Below are 20,315 nucleotides of genomic sequence, written 5' to 3'. Positions count from 1 at the left end.
ATTTACTAAATGTACAGTTTTTACATATGAATTAGAGCTGACAGCTGCCTTCTTAGGCTGTAAATAATACCTTCAAAATGGAACATAAGAAAAGATAAGCCGCTTTTTAGGGAGAGAAGGGGAGAATCCTCCAGGAAGCCCTCCCTATCTTCCTTTCTTTCTTTTTACTCTCCCAAACATGCCTTATTGGATCCACCCATCCTTCTAGCTAAAGTTTCCTCTGGTATCTATTAATATAGCTCTTGGGTTGGTCAGAGAAGGTTGAGCAAGAGCAATATGAACTGTGCAAAAAAAATCTGGCTAACTTTATGTACTGTATACATGTATAGACATACACGTATACAGATTTTAAATATACATGCAACTTATTTTATGAATCATAGAGACAATCCACAGGGTAAGCACTTTGGCATCCTTCTGGAGGAATAGTATTATTACAGTATTCATTACTTCCTTATCAGAAGCTATACCAGTGGTGCTCAAACTTTTGTACTGGTGACCCCATTCACATAGCAAGCCTCTGTGTGCAACCCTCCTTTTAAATTACAAACACTTCTTTACATATTTAACACCATTATAAATGCTGGAGGCAAAGTGGGGTTTGGGGCAGAGGCTGACAGCTCACAACCCCCATGTAATAACCTCGTGACCCCCTGAGGGGTCCCGACCCCACAGTTTGAGAACCCCTGAGCTATACCTAAAAATCATGAACATTCAACAGACAATACTACCCAGAAAAAACAGAAGGGCTTATTAACCGGAGAGGCTCTGATCCGGCAAACACTTACACAGGTGCTTAACTTTATTGCTGTTGAGTATTTCTATTGAAATCCATGGAACTACTCACAGTAATAAAGTTAAGCACCCACATAAATGTTTGAGGGATGGGGGCCTAAATGGATATATTTTTCTTGTAAAGAAGAAGAGTTTTAGCAGCTGTGAATTGATAATGTAATATATGCATTTAAGACATGGCACATATTGGGTGTGTAAGCCTGTGCTGAAGTTTCTATAAGCAACCAAAATAGCATTTGTCAAGAAATTGATAGATTCAGAGAATGCCTTATAGGTGCTTGTTAGGTTAACTAGCTCTTCTAGGGCTTGAAGTAGCAGTTGCTCAGCGCCTGCCTATATAGGGGTTTTGGGCCACTGAATTCCAGTGTCAGTCTGGTGGCCTTTACCATGCCCATTCCTGAATACTAATGCATTCAGCACCAGTGTGTGGACCTTTGCAATGATGCAGAAGGTACATGGAGGCCCTCAACTGTGTGGGTGCTTCACTAGTACCCCACCTTCTGCAGCCCAACTACGGGGGACAAAGTGTTAGAGTGCATTCTCCCAAGCCAAATAAACTCCTTGCTCTAATCACGATTAAGAATTTAGTATTAAATGAACAATATTTTATGTGTAGTTCCTGTTACTCTGATTTTCAGGAAAACAACCAGAGAATGAAGGAATACATCCACTGGGTAGATATACTATGTTAAGATTTTCACTGAGAGCTGTCTGAATTGTCCTTCAAGTAGAACCTGCACATTTTATTGACTATTACTGTAATTCATTCTCTTTTCTAATCAACAGACACACATTGTAAGATCAATGAGGTGAGTGCTCTGCTTGGTCTATTGTTTATCTTAACTCCCAAGAGAAAAAAATGAAGAGGAAAGCTGTTTTAAAATGTCCATTATTAACATGATGCAGATCAGCACTATGGAAATGGTTCCTGAGGTCACAGTAATGCCCAGAACAACAAGGCTGTGGGTCTGGATAATACCTCCAGTACTTCCACTAGAGGTATCCTACACACATGCACATACAGTACCACTTTCATTATTATTTCAGAATGAATATATCAATAGAAGTTACTGAAACATGAGAAAAAATGTTTTGCATCTTAACCACAACAGTTATTCTCTACCTGGACCTTATTTAAAATTATACATATGGAAAATCCTCATGTACAAATGGCATTATGGAAACTCTTGAGGAACAACAACAAATGTGCTCAGTTTACAAGAAAAAAAAATTGTTTTTCTTACTGCCTGCACGAGCAGGCCTAGGTTCTGAGAGTCACTGAAATAATACAATAAGTAAACAGTTTCTTTGCTTATAGATTCCAAAGACAGAAGGTGATCATCTAGTCTGACCTGCTGTACAACACAAGCCACAGAACTTTCTCCAAAATAATTCCTAGAGCATATCTTTAAAAAACAAACAAACCATCCAAACTTGATTTAAAAATTGCTAGTGATGGGATTGTACAGATGGTAAATTGTTCCAATGTTTAATTACTCTCACAGTTAAAAATGTACACCTTAGTTCCAGTCTGAATTTTCTAGTTTCATTGTCCAGCTATGGTATTGCTATACCTTTCTCTGCTAGATTGAAGAGCCAATTATTAAATATGTTCCCCATGTAGCTATTTATAGGCTGTAATCAAGTCACTCCTTAACCTTCTCTTTTTTATGCTAAATAGATAGACTCAAACTCAATTGTTATAAGGCGTGGTTTCTAATCCTTTAATCATTCTCATAGCTCTTCTCTGAACCCTCTCCAATTTATCAACATCCTTTTTGAATTGTGGACACCAGAACTGGACAAAGTATTCCAGCAGCGGTTGCACCAGTACCAAATACGGAGGTAAAATAACCTCTTACCTCCTTCTCAAGGTTTCCTTGTTTATACCTCCCAGGATTGCATTATACACACATTTTTACCTGCACACAAACCTTAAAGCAATTTGGAAAAATTTTGTTTTAAAGGAGAGTTATTTCTGGTTATAATGTTCAAAAATCATTGGGTAGATAATTAGATACCACAGTTATGGACTCTGTATCAGAACCTACACAGCCATTAGACCGACACCATGTTTTTTCAGCTGAGACTAGCCATGCAATTAGTTTGATCCTTTAAAATTTTATTTCAGATATAAAAACTTCTCAGACATTTACAGGTCACTTAGTCAGTTCTGCCACTTTAAGTGAAATTAAATGAAAAAAAACCGCAGAAATGATTGCTTAATGTAAAATATGACATTTTGTAGTACATATCCAAAATATTTTAAAATAAAATTCATTTAAGATTTTCAAAGTACGTGTGTATGAGTGATCCTCACTTGAAATAATAGTAAGATAAGAATCAAACGTGTTAACCTCCTGCCCAATGTACAGTGAACACAAGACACAATGTTAGAAAGTAAGAGAACCTTCTCCATACCTGTTCCAGGACAATAGTATTCATTCTATATTAACTGCTGTGATGAAATAAATAATCATTTGCTGTTATTGTGTGGTACAGGTAGACTGTTTAATTAATGTCTGAAAGATTCAACTGAGTAAGCGGTAAGCATCTTGTTTTAAGTCCTGTTTTAAAGGACTTTTTTCTTTTCTGAGTCATGCATGTAGATCCAGCTCCTCCTCTGGGACAATGATGGACCAGCAGAATATACGTTTATTATTGGTATGTCAACAAGGCCTTCACCTAGCCTATTCACAGCATACAGATCCTGAAAAACTGGAGGGATTACATTGGCAAGTTGCTGGACAATGCAGGGAAAAGAAAAATAAGCAGTCTGTGCTACAACTAAATTTTAGAACTAGTAACTAAACAACCCACCAAAGAACTATGCCATTGCAGAGAACTATTTTTGTAATTGATCGTTTTTTGTCTCGGCTTACACTGTTGCATACAAAATGGAAGAAAAGAGAAAAAAAATGCAATTTTCTCCTAAACTCAGTGCCAGTTACATGAAAGGAAAAACATTCATTCAAGGGCACTGAAGGAGAACCAATTATCGAGTGCTCCCTCTAGGATTAAAAAGGCTACCGAAATTCAGGGGTGGTGGAGGACTGCATGAGCCAGCTACTACTAAATACCTTCTGCTTTATCTATTCTTTTGGGACAGCCACGTCACTGTAACCAGACAACAGCGGCTGCAAAAGGTCTGCTGTCTGTGGCAGGTACTTAAGCCCCAAGGCAGCGGCCTCGCTCCCACTGAATGTGCGCGGATGAACTGGCTGAGAAGCTGCCTTTTGACGGGGCGTTTGCGAGCAGAGCGGGTTTGCAGACACCGTCTGTACGCAGCGATGATTTCAAACCCGCTGGCCGTACGCAACCTTAACAAGGCACCCAGCGCCATTTAGCGCCCGCCGCCGGGCACAGCCTGCCGCGGGCGGCCCCACGTTCCTTGGGTCCCGGGGCTGGTTTGGGCTGTTTCGCGGCTAGCCGCACACCAAGGGGGCAGCCTGGCTGATGACGGGCTGGAGCAGCCACCGCCCCCCCGCGGGGGCTGTGCACAAACTAGCTGCAGCGGCCCAGCGACGCGCTGATTATACAAGGACGGTAGAAACCCGGGCTGGCCATGACCCCACCCTCGGGCTGCGGCTACCCCAGAGACCGAACCCCGCATCCCAGCCAGCAGCGCCTCGGCCCTCAGCCGGCTCTTTTCTCTGCTGCTCGGCCGGGCAGACGAGCTGGGTCCGCGGCCCCGCCCCGATTGCCGTCACTCTCCCACTTACCGTTTGACAACGGACTACAACTCCCATCATGCTCCACGCCGCTCCACCAATAGCGAGGGCGCTTCTTTGCCGGCTGCGCCAGGAACGGACCAGTGGTTGCGTGCGCTGTTGCTTGGCGCAGGAGGAGCCAATCAGAGAGCGGCCGTGGCGGCGGCGGCAGGACGGTTACGGTTCAAACGCTGGTGGTGAGTGTTGGGGAGCTGCGTGGGGCGATCGCTGGGCGGCCAAGCCGGGCCCCGCCCGCGGGGCTGAGGAGAAGGGGGCGCAGCGCCCGGGACGGGGGCAGAGGGCGCTAGGCGACAGCCTAGGCGGTGCTTTCCCTGAATTAGCGCCTGGGCTCGAAGGTGTGACCCGCCTTGAACGTAGCTCGGCGGGGGACAGTAAACACGGGCACGTCCTGGAGCCGTTCCATGGTCCGGCGTCGGGTACAGCTCAGGGGCAGCAGAATCGGCTAGACCCCCCCCCCCCCCTCAAGCTCGTGCTACTGCTTTTTGCTATCTAACCAGGCTTAAAGGCCCAGCTCCTCAAAGGCATCTAGGCACCTAACTCCCATTGATGTCAATGGAAGTCAGGCACCTACATGCTTTTGAGGATCTGGCCCAAAGTAACTGCCAGCTGTGTGGCACTGGCGTTTATAACTGCTGCAGTTGGACCTACAGCATGTTAAAGCTGGACAGTATTACGTCTATATGACCTGGCAGTTCATTATCAAAGGCTGCACATAAAATCAAGAAAATTGGCAGTTATGAGAACCCAAAGGAGGGAATAGTAGCAGAACACCCTTATGGTGCAAAGCGTCAGCCAGGAAACGTGTTTTTAGGCTGAAAAATTAAACGTGGTATGGGGTTTCACATTAACCTGCAAAGTCAGCCTGGAATCTGAAAGTCAAGCAGGGCTCTCTCTAGCTTGTACGTTGTCAACAATAGAGATTCTGCAACCTGATTTAGGTCACCCTTCCGTTAATGTGATACAGCTCCAGGAGTGTATGCTATGTTGTCTTTTCAGTGCAGTCCAGGCAGGAATAAAATGTTAATTCAGCAAAGACTTCTGCACTGTGTTGACTTTCAGTGAAGTCACTGGGACAACACACAGTGCACGGCGTTAAATACCGAAGTCTGCAGGATGAAGGCATTAGTAAAGTAAGCAGAAATGAAAATTAAATACATACAAGAAACGTCTGCTGAAGAAGTAGCCACCAATCCTTTATAGTAATTCTCAGAGTAGAACTGCTCTCAGACTGAACAGTCTTGCGCCCCCCCCCCCCATGTTCTTTCAGGCTAAACAAAATCTGTTTAATTATGTGTACAGCATTATTAGTATAATGCATGTATTAATATTTACAATAATGCATAATTATGTCAGTGCAATATTTTTTGGTACACTATTGTGTTTAATAGATGCTTCAAATGTAAATAGCTCTTTTTTAAAGGGAAAATTACTCAGTCCATAATAAGGACTTACTCCCAGGGGCGGCTCCAGGCACCAGTGCAGCAAGCGCGTGCCTGGGTCTGCAAACCGTGGGGGGGCAGCACTCAGGGAGCCTTCGGCGACATGCCTGTGGGAGGTCTGCCGGTCCCGCAGCTTTGGCGGCGGAGACGCCGAAGGCGCGGGACCGGCGGACCTCCCGCAGGCATGCTGCCGAAGGCTGCCTGACTGCCGTGCTTGGGGCGGCAAAATACATAGAGCCGCCCCTGCTTACTCTTGGACGGGCCTGGGGAGAAGGTGACTATAAAGTAACAGCAACTTGAAGCCATGTGAAAACTTGTCTCAAATGTTTATTTTAGGATTACAGTATGCTACCCAGATAAAAAACTTGTAGGAATTCTCTCTACTCCCATGATTGTTACCAGTCCAATATGTAGCAGCCATTTCAAAACATTCTCTACATTTAGACCATAGTTAAGTCTTCCTACCGGATAGTATTTAATAATCTGATTCTCATTCTGGAAGGGGAAAATGTTTTGCTTTTTTCCGCAGACAACTTTTCCCCCTGTCTAAAATATGTTTAGTTCAGTTCAAAATGAGCCAGCAGGTGCAGTTTCCCTTCTTTATTTGAGTAGAATACAGTATTTGGAGTTTTGGGGGAAAAACTACATGCACAGTAATATGATGTCACACCTCAGTATATCTTCTATTCTGCTCTATATGTGTATGATAAAACATTGAAACAGGAAGTAAACATGATGTTGCATCCTTGGTTTTAATTAGACAGTTTTAGAGCTATTTATATTCATAATCATGTGCTGAATAGAGTAAACCGATCTAAACAGCACATCACTTGTAATATAGCCAATACAAGTAAGTAGTAAGTTCTATTGAATGCTGTAACAACTGTTGCTTAAAAGTCACCGATAGAGCTTTCAAAAACATACAAGAAGAACAGCACTTAAAGTTTCAATAGCAATCAGTATTGGGGAGAATACATCTCGTTATTAATCTATAACAGCTCAGATTGTCTTGTGTGATTGTGTTGTGCTTTTATGTTTGCTGCAGCACTATGTCCCAGATAAAAACTGAAGATGAACTGATCCTTTTTGAAAAAGAGATCAAAGAATTTTGGACGAAATTCAAAAGCATTTGTGGTAGTGAACACGTCAATCAGACTTTGGGACTAAGAGAATCATGCAAGGAGTCCATAAAAGCACTCTCAGGTACAATATTCATGAGTTTACATAGCTAATTTATTTTTAACTCTGTCTTCAGTTGATTAAAATAAATCTCTTTATTACAGAGAAGTGGTCCAAGAAGTTAAAAGAAGGGGATCTAATGATTGACAAAATTCAGGAATACAGAAATGGTATGGTATCGGCTCGTATTTATTACTTCTAAAATGAACTAATGTGTTCTGTCAGAACAAAACACTTCATCTTAAAATGGTTCCGTTCAAAGTGAATTGCAAAGCCAAAATGAAGATATTAGACCAGGATTTCTGGTCAAAATGCTTTCATTAACAGAATAGGTGATGTTCTTCAAACCCAGAAATTCCAAAATCTAGTTAAACGATCTGTCTTGTATAGCACTGAGTAAGTTGTTGCCACTTAATAAGAAATGAATAAAGGAGAGCCTTGCAAAGCTCAAGAAAACATACCAGTTGTGGTACAAAGTCAGTTTACTGTGATAAGTAATTTTTTGTTTTCTTATCTGTCAAAGTTTACTTGTGCAACAGAGTACAGTTTTACACGGCTAATAACTTATTTCTGGTCTAACTGTCTCCCACATCCTGATTAGTGGGCAAAGTCAGCTTGTAAATCTAGGATTAACTCACTCATTTTAGCTTTGCAAGTCATTGTTAAAAGTTAGGGATAAAAAAATCACAATGTAACTAGCTGTAGGTAGTCCACTGTTACAGATAGATCTCTTGACACAAAATGTATAATGATTGGATCATTGCACCCTTTTAAAGTGACAGGAACTCAAAAGCTGTGCAGTTCTGTCACCGAAAACAAGCCAAGTTGCACTTTTGAATAGCCAGGAGATGCCAGAGGGCCTTTAGAGGTTATTCTGTGCTTTCCTTCTAAGCACGTAAACCGTTTGTACTTGATGCTTGTAGTAGAAGGGCTGCCTCATACAAACAAGAATGCTGACTTCTCTGTCTCGGTGAAATAACTTGTGCACATGTATTTTTGTAGCACCTAAGCGTAACTTTACTCACATGAGTAATCTTAGATTTTGAGGAAAACATTTGTGCATAAAGCTATGTACATGTACAAAAGTGTGTGCAGAATCAGGGACTTATTTAACTAAGGCTAACTGTAAATATTCAAGTTTTTTCTCTTCCTCACAGAGATCCTCCAGCAGAACATATGCATTGAAGAAAAGCAAGAGAACTTAACTGAAATTAATTCCAAAATAAAGCATGAAGAAGAACAAAAGAGAGACTTTACTGATCGCATCCAAGAGCTCAAGGAAGAGTTGACCAGAAAAAAGGAAAGTAAGTTGTAAAATTGAATGAACATGAAAACACTCCAAGACTTTTAGAATGTGAAGTCTTCTAAAGAGTATACTGGTGGCTTTGCAGTAGGTGTTTCCAGCACTGTAGCTGTGCGAATCTTTGTAGTTAGCATGTCGATACCGTAATGCTTGTACAATATAGACAATAGTGGCTTAGGATGTAGAGATAACGTGGTGCTTAGTTTGAATAGTTGTATATAAATGGTCACTTATCAGTGGAGCACTGAATAAAAAAACTAAAATCCTGTAACTCCTCATTCTAACAAGATATATTTTCATAACTGGTAACTAGATGAACAATGCTTTGAATGGCAAAGTATACTTTAAAGCAGTTATTTGATTCTTAAAATAGCATTCATAATATTAACCAAATATTTACACACTCTAGCGTGGGGCTAATTAGTGCTACTTAGATTTAAATGAATAGAAATGGGGTAGTTGTCATGACCAGAGAGATTTAACAAAGAAAAGACACTTGCTTTTAACAGACTTATTCTGTAGGATTTTCCAGTGTTCTAAAATTTGTTTAAAAATGCTTTACTCTTGCTTTGACACTTTTTAGTTATATCTACTAAAAACAAGGCCACCAAAGAGAGGCTGGAAAGATTGAGTAAGTCTAAAGAACTGTTTGAAGAGCGGCTTGGGCTAGAAATACGCAGAATTTATGGTAAGTTTCCAAGTACACACATGTTCAATTACTTACCCTAGTCATACCCCTGACAAGTTGGCAAAACACCATCACCCTCACACACTAGACAAATGGGTAAATTTTTTTTAAAATTGTGCTTGCACATAGGAAAAAACTTACAGTAGTATTTATAAGGTTATGAGTGTGACTTATCTAAATAGTCAATCTGAACAGTGTGTTGCTGATTTGTTTGCTGCAAAGCAATAGAAATCCTTTCTTCTGGCTGTTCTCTATGGCTACAAAGCAATAAAAATGTCTGCTACTGCCGTAGGAACGCTTCTGACTGGATAGAGGTGAAATAAGACAAATAGTTATAAACGTTTCAGATAAACTAATCTCAATTTATAATGATTAAAATTTTTAAAGTTTGGTCCAAATAAAAATTTTGGACTATATAAATGTAATAAAAGATTCAACATTAATTTTATTTTGGGCACTCATTGGACCTATACTCAACTGTTAAGTAGTTTAAGGGGATACTCAAATAGTTTAAGCCCAAAAGTTGGGTTTCCCTTTTTACAAAAAGAGGAGAAGTCTAGGTTTATTATACTTGCCAGCTCAAGAATATCTTTCACTAACTGAAATTTAACTGGATGTGGATGCCACTGAGTATCCTATGTGAAGTTAGTGGTTTTGTTGAATTCTGTTTCTGCTTTTGCTTTAGATGAACAGTTGCAGTTTATATTTCGATGTATTGATCACAAAGATCCTGACAAGCCATACACGTTTACTCTCTCTATAAACGAACAGGGAGACTATGAAGGTATGTGTAGATATTAAATGTGTATTTTATTTAAGTGGTTTTTGAACCAATCTCATATGAGAGGTGCACGTGCACACATACAGGAGGGGCAGCAAGTTCCATACCGAACAGTTCAGTCTTTAGAATGCTTCAGATGAAGGTCTGTCCCAATAAGCACTGTAATGGCAGCCGTCCCTTGGCAGTCTCCTCCCAGCCACTGTGGTGCCTTTCTGAAACAGACCACACTTTGAGCTCTTTATCAGCCATTGGCCCTGCCGGTTCCTAGTGTAAGAGTAGTTGGGAACTGGCAGCAGACGGTAGCAAGGTACAAAAAGAGGGCTAGCCAGGGCTAATAAGAACTGTTTCCAATTTAGAATCTGGACCTGGCCCTGCCTTCGAGGTGCTAGAAACCCTTCCGACAGTGCCCATAAAACCTTCTCCAAAAACCTTAGACTGGCCAGTTTTCTAAGCGTTAGAACTGTTTTATTAGAAAATAGAGAACAGAAATTGGCCTTCTAACTTCTATGCAAACCCCCTGGCATCAATGAATTTGGCCTAGGTACCCATCTGGAAAACATCACATCACTTTAAACAAATAGGATTTCAGAAGAAAAAGTAGGATGTGCTCATGTAGTTAAATCACCATGCTGATGCACAAGAGGGCTCAATTAAGGTTGCAAAAGCAACCTTAATTCTGGCATATCCTAACTTTTGAATGCTTCTCTTTGTAACTTTAACATTCTTTTAATGATAAGATAAATACACAACTGTTTCCCTCTCCCACCTTTGTGTGTATAAAGTGCTGGCCCTTGAGATATTAAGCAAAAAAAAAAATGGCTAGGGGGAAAAGCTGAGAAAAGAGAAGTGAGTGAAGCATTAAGGAGTGTGAGTGATCATCTCAGTTTTTTCCACCTTGGAATTTTTTTGGGATTCCAACACTTAGAGGCAGCTCCCAATCTGTACTTTGGGAGCCCATTAACCAATACCACAACTTTATTTCCTACTGCTAACAAATCAAAATTTGTGCATTAAATGGGAGAGACACATTAAATATAGGGAAGTCACTCATGCCCCTCTGAGCGTTTCCATGTACCGCTCAAATTCAGACAATATTAACGATCCTTTCCTTCCACCATAACCCAAACGCACTAAGGAAATACAGCTTTTAGGAGTTGCTTTTCAACTTACTGCTCTCTTACTACTGGAATTTCTTGAACCTAATTTTCACAATAGAAACCCTATTATTCCTCCATCATTCCTCTGAAATTAATGCAGCAGATAGCAATGATGAGGGACCTCTATTTTTACTATTTCGGGTAGAAACTATACTCTAATCCCCAGGGTGTCTTAATCTTTCTCTCTTCCCCCACCACCCAACTTGTCTGAAAATTGATGAAGCTCAGCAGGAACCAATGGTCAGAATATGCCGCACTTTTGAGTCAGGGTAGGCATTGTTGTGACAATAACTCGAGTAGCAGTAACAGCAATGACACCAGGGGAAGGTCTGGGCGTGACAGAATAATATTATGTGCCTTCAGACAAGGCCTCGTTTTCTCCTTGTCTGAAAGTCAGTCCATGGATTTTTAGGCTTAAAATAGACAAATGGAACACATGCAAATCTACAGAAAATGGTTAGATTACTAAGACACTAAAAGCAGTGAAAGGGTAAGAGACCCTTAATATAATGAACTAAAATGCATCTCAGAGCTGGCATATAGCTGTTTACCCGACTCATTACATGAAAAATTCAAGTCAAACATTGTGAAATAATTGACTCAGTCTTGTTTTCGGGGGAAGAATACTTGAGACTAGGAAGTATCACAGCATGCTTCACTTGTCTTGGAAATAAAAATTGTTTTCTAATTGTTTCCTTCTAGTGACAAGCAGCTCTCCTCCTCTGGATTGTATAGCAGAACTCCAGCTAAAAGTGAGAGAAACCAACAACTTTGCTGCATTTATTGCCAACATCAGAAAAGCTTTTACAGCTTTGTCTTATAAGTAATCTGCAACTATATGTAAAATTGGCTTCATACCTCTCTTCCTGTCCCTGTGTGCATTCCCTGCGCTTCCTTTTGTATTAACAGAACAGTGGAGTGAAAGGAAATATTTATGTATGTTTTTTAATATTCCATTTTCTAAATAAAGAAAAATGGTGAAATGTTTTAGTCCATCTTTATCAGCCAGATGTATTTTTGGTAACTCATTTAAACAATTTAATTGAAGCAAATATTTCTTCAGTCCACTGTCTCTGTACAGGTAACTGTGACCTAGCTGTAAATCCAATCACTACACTTGTAACTCAGAAGAAAGCCAGCACAACATCTTCAAGGAAATAAGGCTAAAGCAATCTAATAGGCTATGCTAAATTTACCCTCAAAGGATTTGAGTCCTGTATTTAAAAGCTTCCAAAAGAATCCAGATACCACATTAATAGAGAGATGGTGTTTCTACTCATTCAGAAACTTAGCCCAAGAGTACAGTAGCAGTCACTAGTTTGTTTTTTACAATAATAGAAACATTCATCACACTCCGGTGCTACATCAGTGGAGAGAAAGGCGTCAGTACACTTGGTTCAACAAAAGAGTCAAGGCAAACTCAAGCAACACTGGGTAGATTTCACTTCTGATCTGTATCACTTTGGCAAGGAAAAGACCTTGATTATTTAACAAACTGAACAATTTAAAGAAATATGATCTTTAGGCACCTCAGTGATCTTCATTATTTTCTTATGCTTCTGAGGATGTTTCATCTATGGAAGTAGGGAACTTATCTTCCACATACGTCGTGGGAAAGTGACCTTTTCTCTCCTTTAGGGTCCCATACCACCATCCATTATCATCCTTCTGGTGAATGATAATAAAGTCACCTGTTGAGAGAATGTATTTGTATTAATTCAACTGGATTTATACATGTGTATTGTGCCATTTCTGCATGGACTCTTGTTTAAAACTTCTCTCTTCCCCTGCCTCCTTTGTAGCACAGTCTAATTAAATTTTGAAAAAACAGGAAGATGTTAATTACCTTTTTGCAAACTTAGCTCATCATCCCTTTTAGCTTGGTAGTCATACAAAGCCTTGCAGGTACCATTTGCAGGATTGCTGTCCCCTGGTTGTGTAAAAGTCATTGGAATACAATCATTAACAGCACAAGTAAAGCAGGATGAAATAAACATGTCTTGTGTAATAATAAATAGTGTTTCTTAAAGTTCATTTTTATAGCCTTATGGCTAAAGGTATTTAGGTGCTTACACATGCAGACAGGCACCTAGTGGGATTTTCCTATTGATTTCAATTTGTTATAGGTGTCTAGGCACTTCTGAATATTCAACTGGGGGCCTGTCTGCATTATTAGGCACCTCCATACCTCTTAAAAATCTGGCCCTTAATAACCAGCATGTCATTACATTTATGCATGTGGCAACTATATATGTGTTTTGATAGTGGAAAGGCACAAACCTAATTTTTGGAACATGGTTACAGCTGAGAGAAAACTCTAAGAACTATTTCAGTTATCTCAGGTAAAGCGAGATTAGGTTGTAGAGTGTCTGGTGTCCAGGTAAGTGAAACCCAAATGAGGCTCTGATTAGACTCCTAATCAATGTTGATGGAAGTTGGATTAGGTTCAAACTATCGTGGGACCCCACAGAACTGTGAACCCTCTAACAAGGTGAACAGAATGCACTGGGCCTAGAGAGGAGGTTCCTCCATCCCCCTCCTTTTCCCATACTGCCCTCTGACTTCTAGAAGACTCTTCTGGCAGAAGACTGGAATTTCTGATCCGCTAACCACCATGGCAAACTTTTTTGGATTATTGTAGGACACTAGCATGACCAAAGGCTAGCCCTATACTGATATGTCTGTGGCTAAGAATTTGGCATTACTATAATAAAGGACTACAAGTTGCCCATGGTAGAGCCACACACATATATTATCTTTAGCATAATTTATCAGTAATACAGTTCCCAGAAAACTTAATTGGGCAGTGATTCCATTTGGCACATACCAATTGTTTTAACACAGATCATTAAAAGAGACATTGTGTTGGTTGGTTTAGGTCCTGAATTCAGGTCTTTTTAAAAAGTGTTCTACAAAACTAAATCAGTGGAAATGTTTACTGACTTAAATAAGGTGAATTGACTTTTTATGTCAATTTACACATACACACTGGTAATTTTTTTAATTAACTATTGCAGCATTATGACAGTGTATGAGAATCAGACAGTGAAGCTGTATTTTCACTGTCCATGTTGAGCAACATGTGTAATTTAAGCTAACAGCATAAATGCTGAAAAGTTAAATTAAATTTGCAAAATCTTTCTGTTTTTAAAAGCTAAGGGCCTCATCCTGCAAACACTGCCGTTCTTAGCACATGGGGAAAAGGGATCATGTCCTGACATTCACATCTGTCTCTCCTACAGAAGGGGAACTCAATGTCTTCCACAGCATTATACTTGCCCCCCGCTTCCACCCACCCAAACTCCTGCAAAGGGCACGACTGCAATGGAAACATATGGCCTCTGCAAGGAACCCCTGTGATTGTGAGGTTTCTGGACTGGACCTACTGACTACTCCATAGGGGACACATCCCATCCAATGCCAATAGAATGACATGGGTAGGAATTCTGCGAGGATTCCCTGCAGAGTTTTCCTCTATGTTTTGCTGTGGGAGGGGTGATCCATTCAATAGAACTACTCTTTTAGTAAGTGTTGTTATGCACAGTGGTAAGTGTTGGTAGCATCAGGTCCTAAACTGTTATCAGTAATATGCATAAGAAAATGTAATGGTTTTAAAAAAATTTAAGCCACTTTGGCCATTTAAAATGCATGTTAACATAGCTACCAATGTCACTTGAGTACACAAAAATGGAGTATTGGAGGAGTCTGGTGATGTGGACACTGTCATTTGTGATATGCCATTCACCACAGTGCTTCAGCTGAAAGTACCAGTTCTGAATGCATATCCTGTGCTTCATTTGCATCCAAGAGTATAAGGCCTTTTACTGCCTTACACTTTTCTAGTCACTTACACCTGTGCAAAGTGAATGTAAAGTGCTATCAAATCAGAATGGTGATGATTTAATCCCATTTGGCAGTGGAGTACTAGGATCCTATGTGTTGACCCAAGAATCAAGTGTGGAGTTACCTGGCAGAAAGCTTGAGTTATTCACTGGCCAACTGGCAGCCCCTCTGCTCTAGGTGCGCTCAAATTGTTTCATTTTAACACGGTGAGAGATGAGGACAGAACTATGTGCACAGTCCTGTTGGTGATATTTAAAAAATAAATATTAAGGAAATAATGAGAGCACTTTCTTATTATTTATCACCTTTAAAACAAATACAAGGAAGTTCTTCACGCAGTGCACAGTCAACCTGTGGAACTCCTTACCTGAGGAGGTTGTGAAGGCTAGGACTATAACAGCGTTCAAAAGGGAACTGGATAAATTCATGGTGGTTAAGTCCATTAATGGCTATTAGCCAGGATGGGTAAGGAATGGTGTCCCTAGCCTCTGTTTGTCAGAGGATGGAGATGGATGGGAGGAGAGAGATCACTTGATCATTGCCTGTTAGGTCCACTCCCTGTGGGGCACCTGGCATTGGCCACTGTCGGTAGACAGGATACTGGGCTAGATGGACCTTTGGTGTGACCTGGTATGGCCGTTCTTATGTTCTTATAGCCTTTTGTGCCCAACCTTGAGAGGTTTTTTTAGTTTCTTTAGAGATTTTCATAAACACAGGAAACATTTTAGGAATAGATTGAGTTATTTGCAACCCCATAGCGTTCTGTGGTTTCTGCCACTGTACTACAGTCTGAGTTCTAACATTTAGCTAAAAGCTTCTAATGTTTCTAACACAGAAGCCCACAGGAAGACCCCCATTAGGCCTGCCCCTGGCATTTGATCTGTGCTGGTGGACTTCTATGCCTGTACAGAGCCCCTTTCACCCCAGACGTATGGTCTGTCTGCAATGCCTGGGTCAGACTGAGGGATTGAAGCCTTGGTGCTTCAGTTTTACTAATAAATATTTTAGCTGGCTCAGATAAAATCAGAAACACTTTGGCTAGCTCTACTGGCAAGGGCAAGCCCAGAGCATTGTTGTTAATAATCTGCGCTACATCAAGTCAGTGATATAGAAAGGAAAACGGAATAGTCTTTTATTGAGAATGATAACAGATAGTACATCTCAACTTCTGCTGTACCAAGCATAGAACAAGTAATTGCCTGTAGAAAGGTTAAAGTACATCCTAGGCAAAGTAGTAGAAAAGTGGTCATGACACTGATTACATTAACTGCTTTCCCTTCTCTTTCCAGTTGGAGATACAGTCGCTCCAGGGATGTCTGGGCTTAGGCTTCTGCTCTAGTTCTGCTAGTACTGTGGATAGTTTGCAGATGTTTGCTCGCAAAAGGCTTGGTTTTAGGCTTGTCTGCAGGCAAGTGATTACAGTAAATATTAACAAAGTGACCTCATATTACAAGGTATCTTGATGAAAATATCAAAGGCAGTTTTTTTCTAAGAAAGAAATCACCCTCTCAATTGGTTTTACATTTTTAGTCTTACTCTGAGACATTAAAAAAGTGTCTTTCCTCTTCCTTTCTCTCCTATTTCATTCATCTGTGAAACATTGGCTTTAATTCCGGATACTCATTATTCAGATCTCTAATTCTTGGACTCTGGTATTCTTACACTAAATGGCCACCAGTTGGTTCTGTCAAGAATTTATCACTAAAACTGGAGCCTAAATTAGCATTGAGTCAAACCTAGACATAGCCAGGTTCTCAAAATGAAATGCTGCAGTCATTAAAAATGCTACATTTAAAATAAGAATGTACCTGCTCCAGGAGCACAGCCGGGTCTTTCTGGTTCTTTAAATCTGAAAACCGGGGGGTCTCTGTGTATGTTTTAAGCATCCGCTCCAGACCTGAAAAGTATCAAAGAAACTGACAGGTGTGTGAAGGACTTCTTGGGTCATCTAGTCCACATTGGCTAATACTTTACCCTGTTACTGTCATATTCACCCTAAAATTTCTCGTTCCTTAATCTCATCCTATTACTCCCATTTATACGCCATTGTGTTCCACTCTCAATATTTTCTCCCTCCTTCACATGTAAACTTTTCTGTTACTCGTAGACTTATTCTCTGCCAACCCCAATAATCCTATAGCCACGCTGTATACTCTTTAACTTTTGATCTTTTCTTTCAAGTCAGTCAGTCTAGCCATTTGCTATTTTTGTTGTCCTTTTCTAAATGGTCTCAGATGTAGCTATGTGCTATTGTTCCCAGAACTGGGGCTGTTGGTAGGACCAGCCTGGGCTCAGCTTGGTAAGTTTGGTCAGGGAGTCCAGGCAGCATTCAGTGTGTAGAATGTTCCCAATGGAAAGGGGAGATGGCTGGAATACTGGTGTGCTCCAGTGATCCCTGACTGCCCAAAAGGGCATTTGGGGCCATGGCAGCTGGCTGCAACTTTAGAGCAGACCTTTGGTTACTTTAATTTGTGCTGGAACCAATTCAACCCCCAGACAGCCCCAAGATCAGGGGGTGCAATAGTGGCATGAATCTTTTAAAGGGCTTTTTTTTTGTACCTAATATAAAGATGAACTAGTGGCTCCAAAGTTAAGATTGCAGTGACATAGTCTCTTCTTGTCCTGTGTTTTTGTTCACTTTCACTTGCATACTATTTATGTTTTGGAATAAAAAATGACAATCTCTCTGTGTTACACCCAAAGTGTGCCTAGAGGATTCTCATTTACCACCTGCAATTCCCCCACATGAGGCACTGTGACGGGGCCCAAAATTTAATACAATCCATTAAGACATTCAGTGCAATAGCAACAGACAAGAACCTTCTTTTTCCTGTGCTGCCTTGTTTAGATCCTTCTGCAGTCACAGCACTTTTGCTTTGATTGAAGCTTTTCATCTTACTTTATCCATTCCATTTGTAAAATCTTCCTCCTTGAGGTCTTTAAACCACGATTTGAGGACTTTAATAACTCAGGCATAGGTTAGGGATTTGGGTGGGTGAGATTCTGTGGCCTGCGTTGTGCAGGAGGTCAGACTAGATGATCATAATGGTCCCTTCTGACCTTAAAGTCTATGAGTCTATGAGAAAACATTTAGATGTGCAGCTCAGATGACACAGGAAACATCACACTTTAGAAATAAGACCCCTATTAAAACCTTCACTGGAGATGCTGGGATTGAATTTTATGAAGAGAAACAAGCGCAAGTTCAGAACAAAGAAGGAGGTCTCAGTAATACTTGATGTTAGGAGATTGCCATCCACAGAAGCTTTAGTTTGCTGAGGGGGTTGGCCCAGTAGATTAGGTACAAGAAAGATGCAGGGTTAACTGAAATGCTTTGTTTACAAACTTGCAAGTTTATGATATAACAAGATAACTAATCTGAACTAGCCAACTGTTGATGGCAATGAGTTTGCCTTGGTACTGTGTCTGTGAGAGTCTCTATAGTGATCAATCAGTTCTGGATGCTTGATTTTATTTCCTGACAATCACTTACCAGAATTTCCCCTGAAATATCTTATGTGTGAAAACCAAGTTTTATAGCAAGGAAGCACAGCAGAACATTTTCAAGAATATCCAAAGAGGGCTAACTAAGGCCTCAATCCTTCAAGTTGGTGGGGTCAGCATAGGTTCAGAAGTCCATCTGGGAGGACTAAAACATGGTTACTTACTGTAACAGTTGTTCTTTGAGATGTGACGCAGACATGTATTCCATGTAGGAGTGCACGCGCCCAGTTCACTGCAGCTGGAGAACTTTGCCTAGCAGTACCCGGAGGAGTGGTGTCCTCATCTCGTGGCCTTAGCTCCTCCCCTGGCCATATCAGGGTGGCACTGCCCCGACCCCGATCAATTCCTTCACACCAAATGTCAGAAGTAGAGACTCCGATGCAGAGGGGGCAGAGCATGTGTTGTGGAATATACATCTGCATCACATCTTGAAGAATAACAGTTACAGTACAGAACTGCATTTTCTTCTTTGAGTAGATGCAGCCATGTATTCATGTAGGTGACTCACAAGCAGTACCCGCAGGAGAAGTCTGTTTAAACAAGGACTGCAGGGCTGCTCCAAAGTGTGCACCTGAGCGGGATGCAGTAGCAATGGCATAGTTGTTTGTAAACATCTGTACAGAGGTGCAAGTGGAAATGTCACTTAGAAATGCAATTGATGTCTCCTGGACACTGGTAGATTGAGCTACTTCATATGCTGTCATGATGTAGTAAAGTTATCCAACTGGAGATCATATGGTAAGAGACTGCTTGACCCTTCATTCAGTCTGCATATGACACAAACAGAGATGAAAGGGTTTAGTCCTATCCAGGTAGAAAGCTAGACACTGCCTGACCATCCAACATGTGAAGAGGCTGCTCCTCCAGGATTGAATGTGGCTTAGAAAAAAAAACACACCAGGAGAAATAAGACTTGGTTCAAGTGAAATTGAGATACCACTTTAGGCAAAAACTTATGGCATGGCTGCAAGGACACTTTGTCTTTGCAAAACTGTGTGTCAGGAGGCTCTGGCATCATGGGCTGCAATTCACATGCTCTCCTTGCAGATGTTATTGCCACGAGGAAGGCAGTTTTCTGACACAGAAGGGAGAGAGGAAGTTACCAGAGGTTCGAACAGAGATCAGTAAGAGCCACTAGGACAAGGTCCCACAAAGGAACCAGTTCTTTCACTGGTGGGTAGAGAAAAGAATGTTGCTACCATGGCATTCAAGAACACCAGCTTCCCTTGGTTGAGTGGATAAAATGCCAAAATTGCACTCTCAATGAACTTAGTGTGAAACCAGAAGACTGAAGGTGTAACAGATTCTCCAAGATGTCCTGGATACAAGCAGGCCTAGGCTGAACTCCCTGGGACAATGACCATACCGAGAACCACTTCCACTTGGCCAAATAGGTCACACTAGTGGAGGGTTTCCTGCTACTGAGCAGGACATGTCATACTGCCTCCAAACATTGTTCCTCCTCCTCATTTAATCTTGCAGCATCCACACTGAGATGCAGGGAGCTGAGTGTCGGATGCAAAACTTGACCATCATGCTGAGTCAGGAGGTCAGGATGAAGAGGAAGATATGTGGGAGGTCAGATTGATAACACAAGGAGGTCAGAGAACCAGCATTGCCTCTGCCAGCCTGGGGTAATGAGAATGAGTTTGGCCTGGTCCAATTTCAGCTTGAGAATGACCTGCGGGATGATTGGAAAAGGAAGAAACCCATACAGAAGTGCCAATTCCCAACTTAAGTGAAAAGCTTCAGTCAGGGAGCCCTGGATTGAGGCTCCCCATGGGAGCAAAACATCCAGCATTTCTTGTTGTCTCTGGTGGCAAATAGGTCAATCATTGGGATGCCTCATCGTTAAAAAATGGACTGTACGATGCTTGGCGTCAGACCTGCACTGT

General features: G+C 41.1%; 2 protein-coding genes across 2 annotated transcripts in view; one reads left to right on the top strand and one right to left on the bottom strand.

Annotated features, from left to right (window-relative positions):
- The first annotated feature begins 1,448 nt into the window (after positions 1 to 1,448).
- Positions 1,449 to 12,019, top strand: SPC25 (SPC25 component of NDC80 kinetochore complex). The gene is made up of 9 exons (XM_065413746.1): positions 1,449 to 1,469; positions 1,582 to 1,604; positions 2,536 to 2,640; positions 7,011 to 7,168; positions 7,249 to 7,314; positions 8,302 to 8,448; positions 9,031 to 9,135; positions 9,821 to 9,919; positions 11,776 to 12,019. Exons 1-9 carry the CDS (start codon positions 1,449 to 1,451, stop codon positions 11,898 to 11,900), a joined length of 849 nt encoding a protein of 282 aa, XP_065269818.1. The 3' UTR covers positions 11,901 to 12,019.
- Positions 12,020 to 12,624: 605 nt separating this feature from the next.
- Positions 12,625 to 20,315, bottom strand: part of NOSTRIN (nitric oxide synthase trafficking) — a 33,530-nt gene continuing 25,839 nt past the window's right edge. The window contains 7 exon segments of the mRNA XM_065413689.1: positions 12,625 to 12,764; positions 12,920 to 13,003; positions 13,262 to 13,272; positions 16,179 to 16,318; positions 16,725 to 16,813; positions 17,737 to 17,853; positions 18,938 to 19,034. Of these exon segments, the coding sequence (XP_065269761.1) occupies positions 12,625 to 12,764; positions 12,920 to 13,003; positions 13,262 to 13,272; positions 16,179 to 16,318; positions 16,725 to 16,813; positions 17,737 to 17,853; positions 18,938 to 19,034 (678 nt within the window).

Source organism: Emys orbicularis, chromosome 11 (genome assembly GCF_028017835.1).
Source record: "Emys orbicularis isolate rEmyOrb1 chromosome 11, rEmyOrb1.hap1, whole genome shotgun sequence".
Lineage (NCBI taxonomy): Eukaryota > Metazoa > Chordata > Testudines > Emydidae > Emys > Emys orbicularis.
The sequence above is the reverse complement of the archived record's forward strand: the minus strand, read 5'-3'. Positions and strand labels throughout refer to the sequence as shown.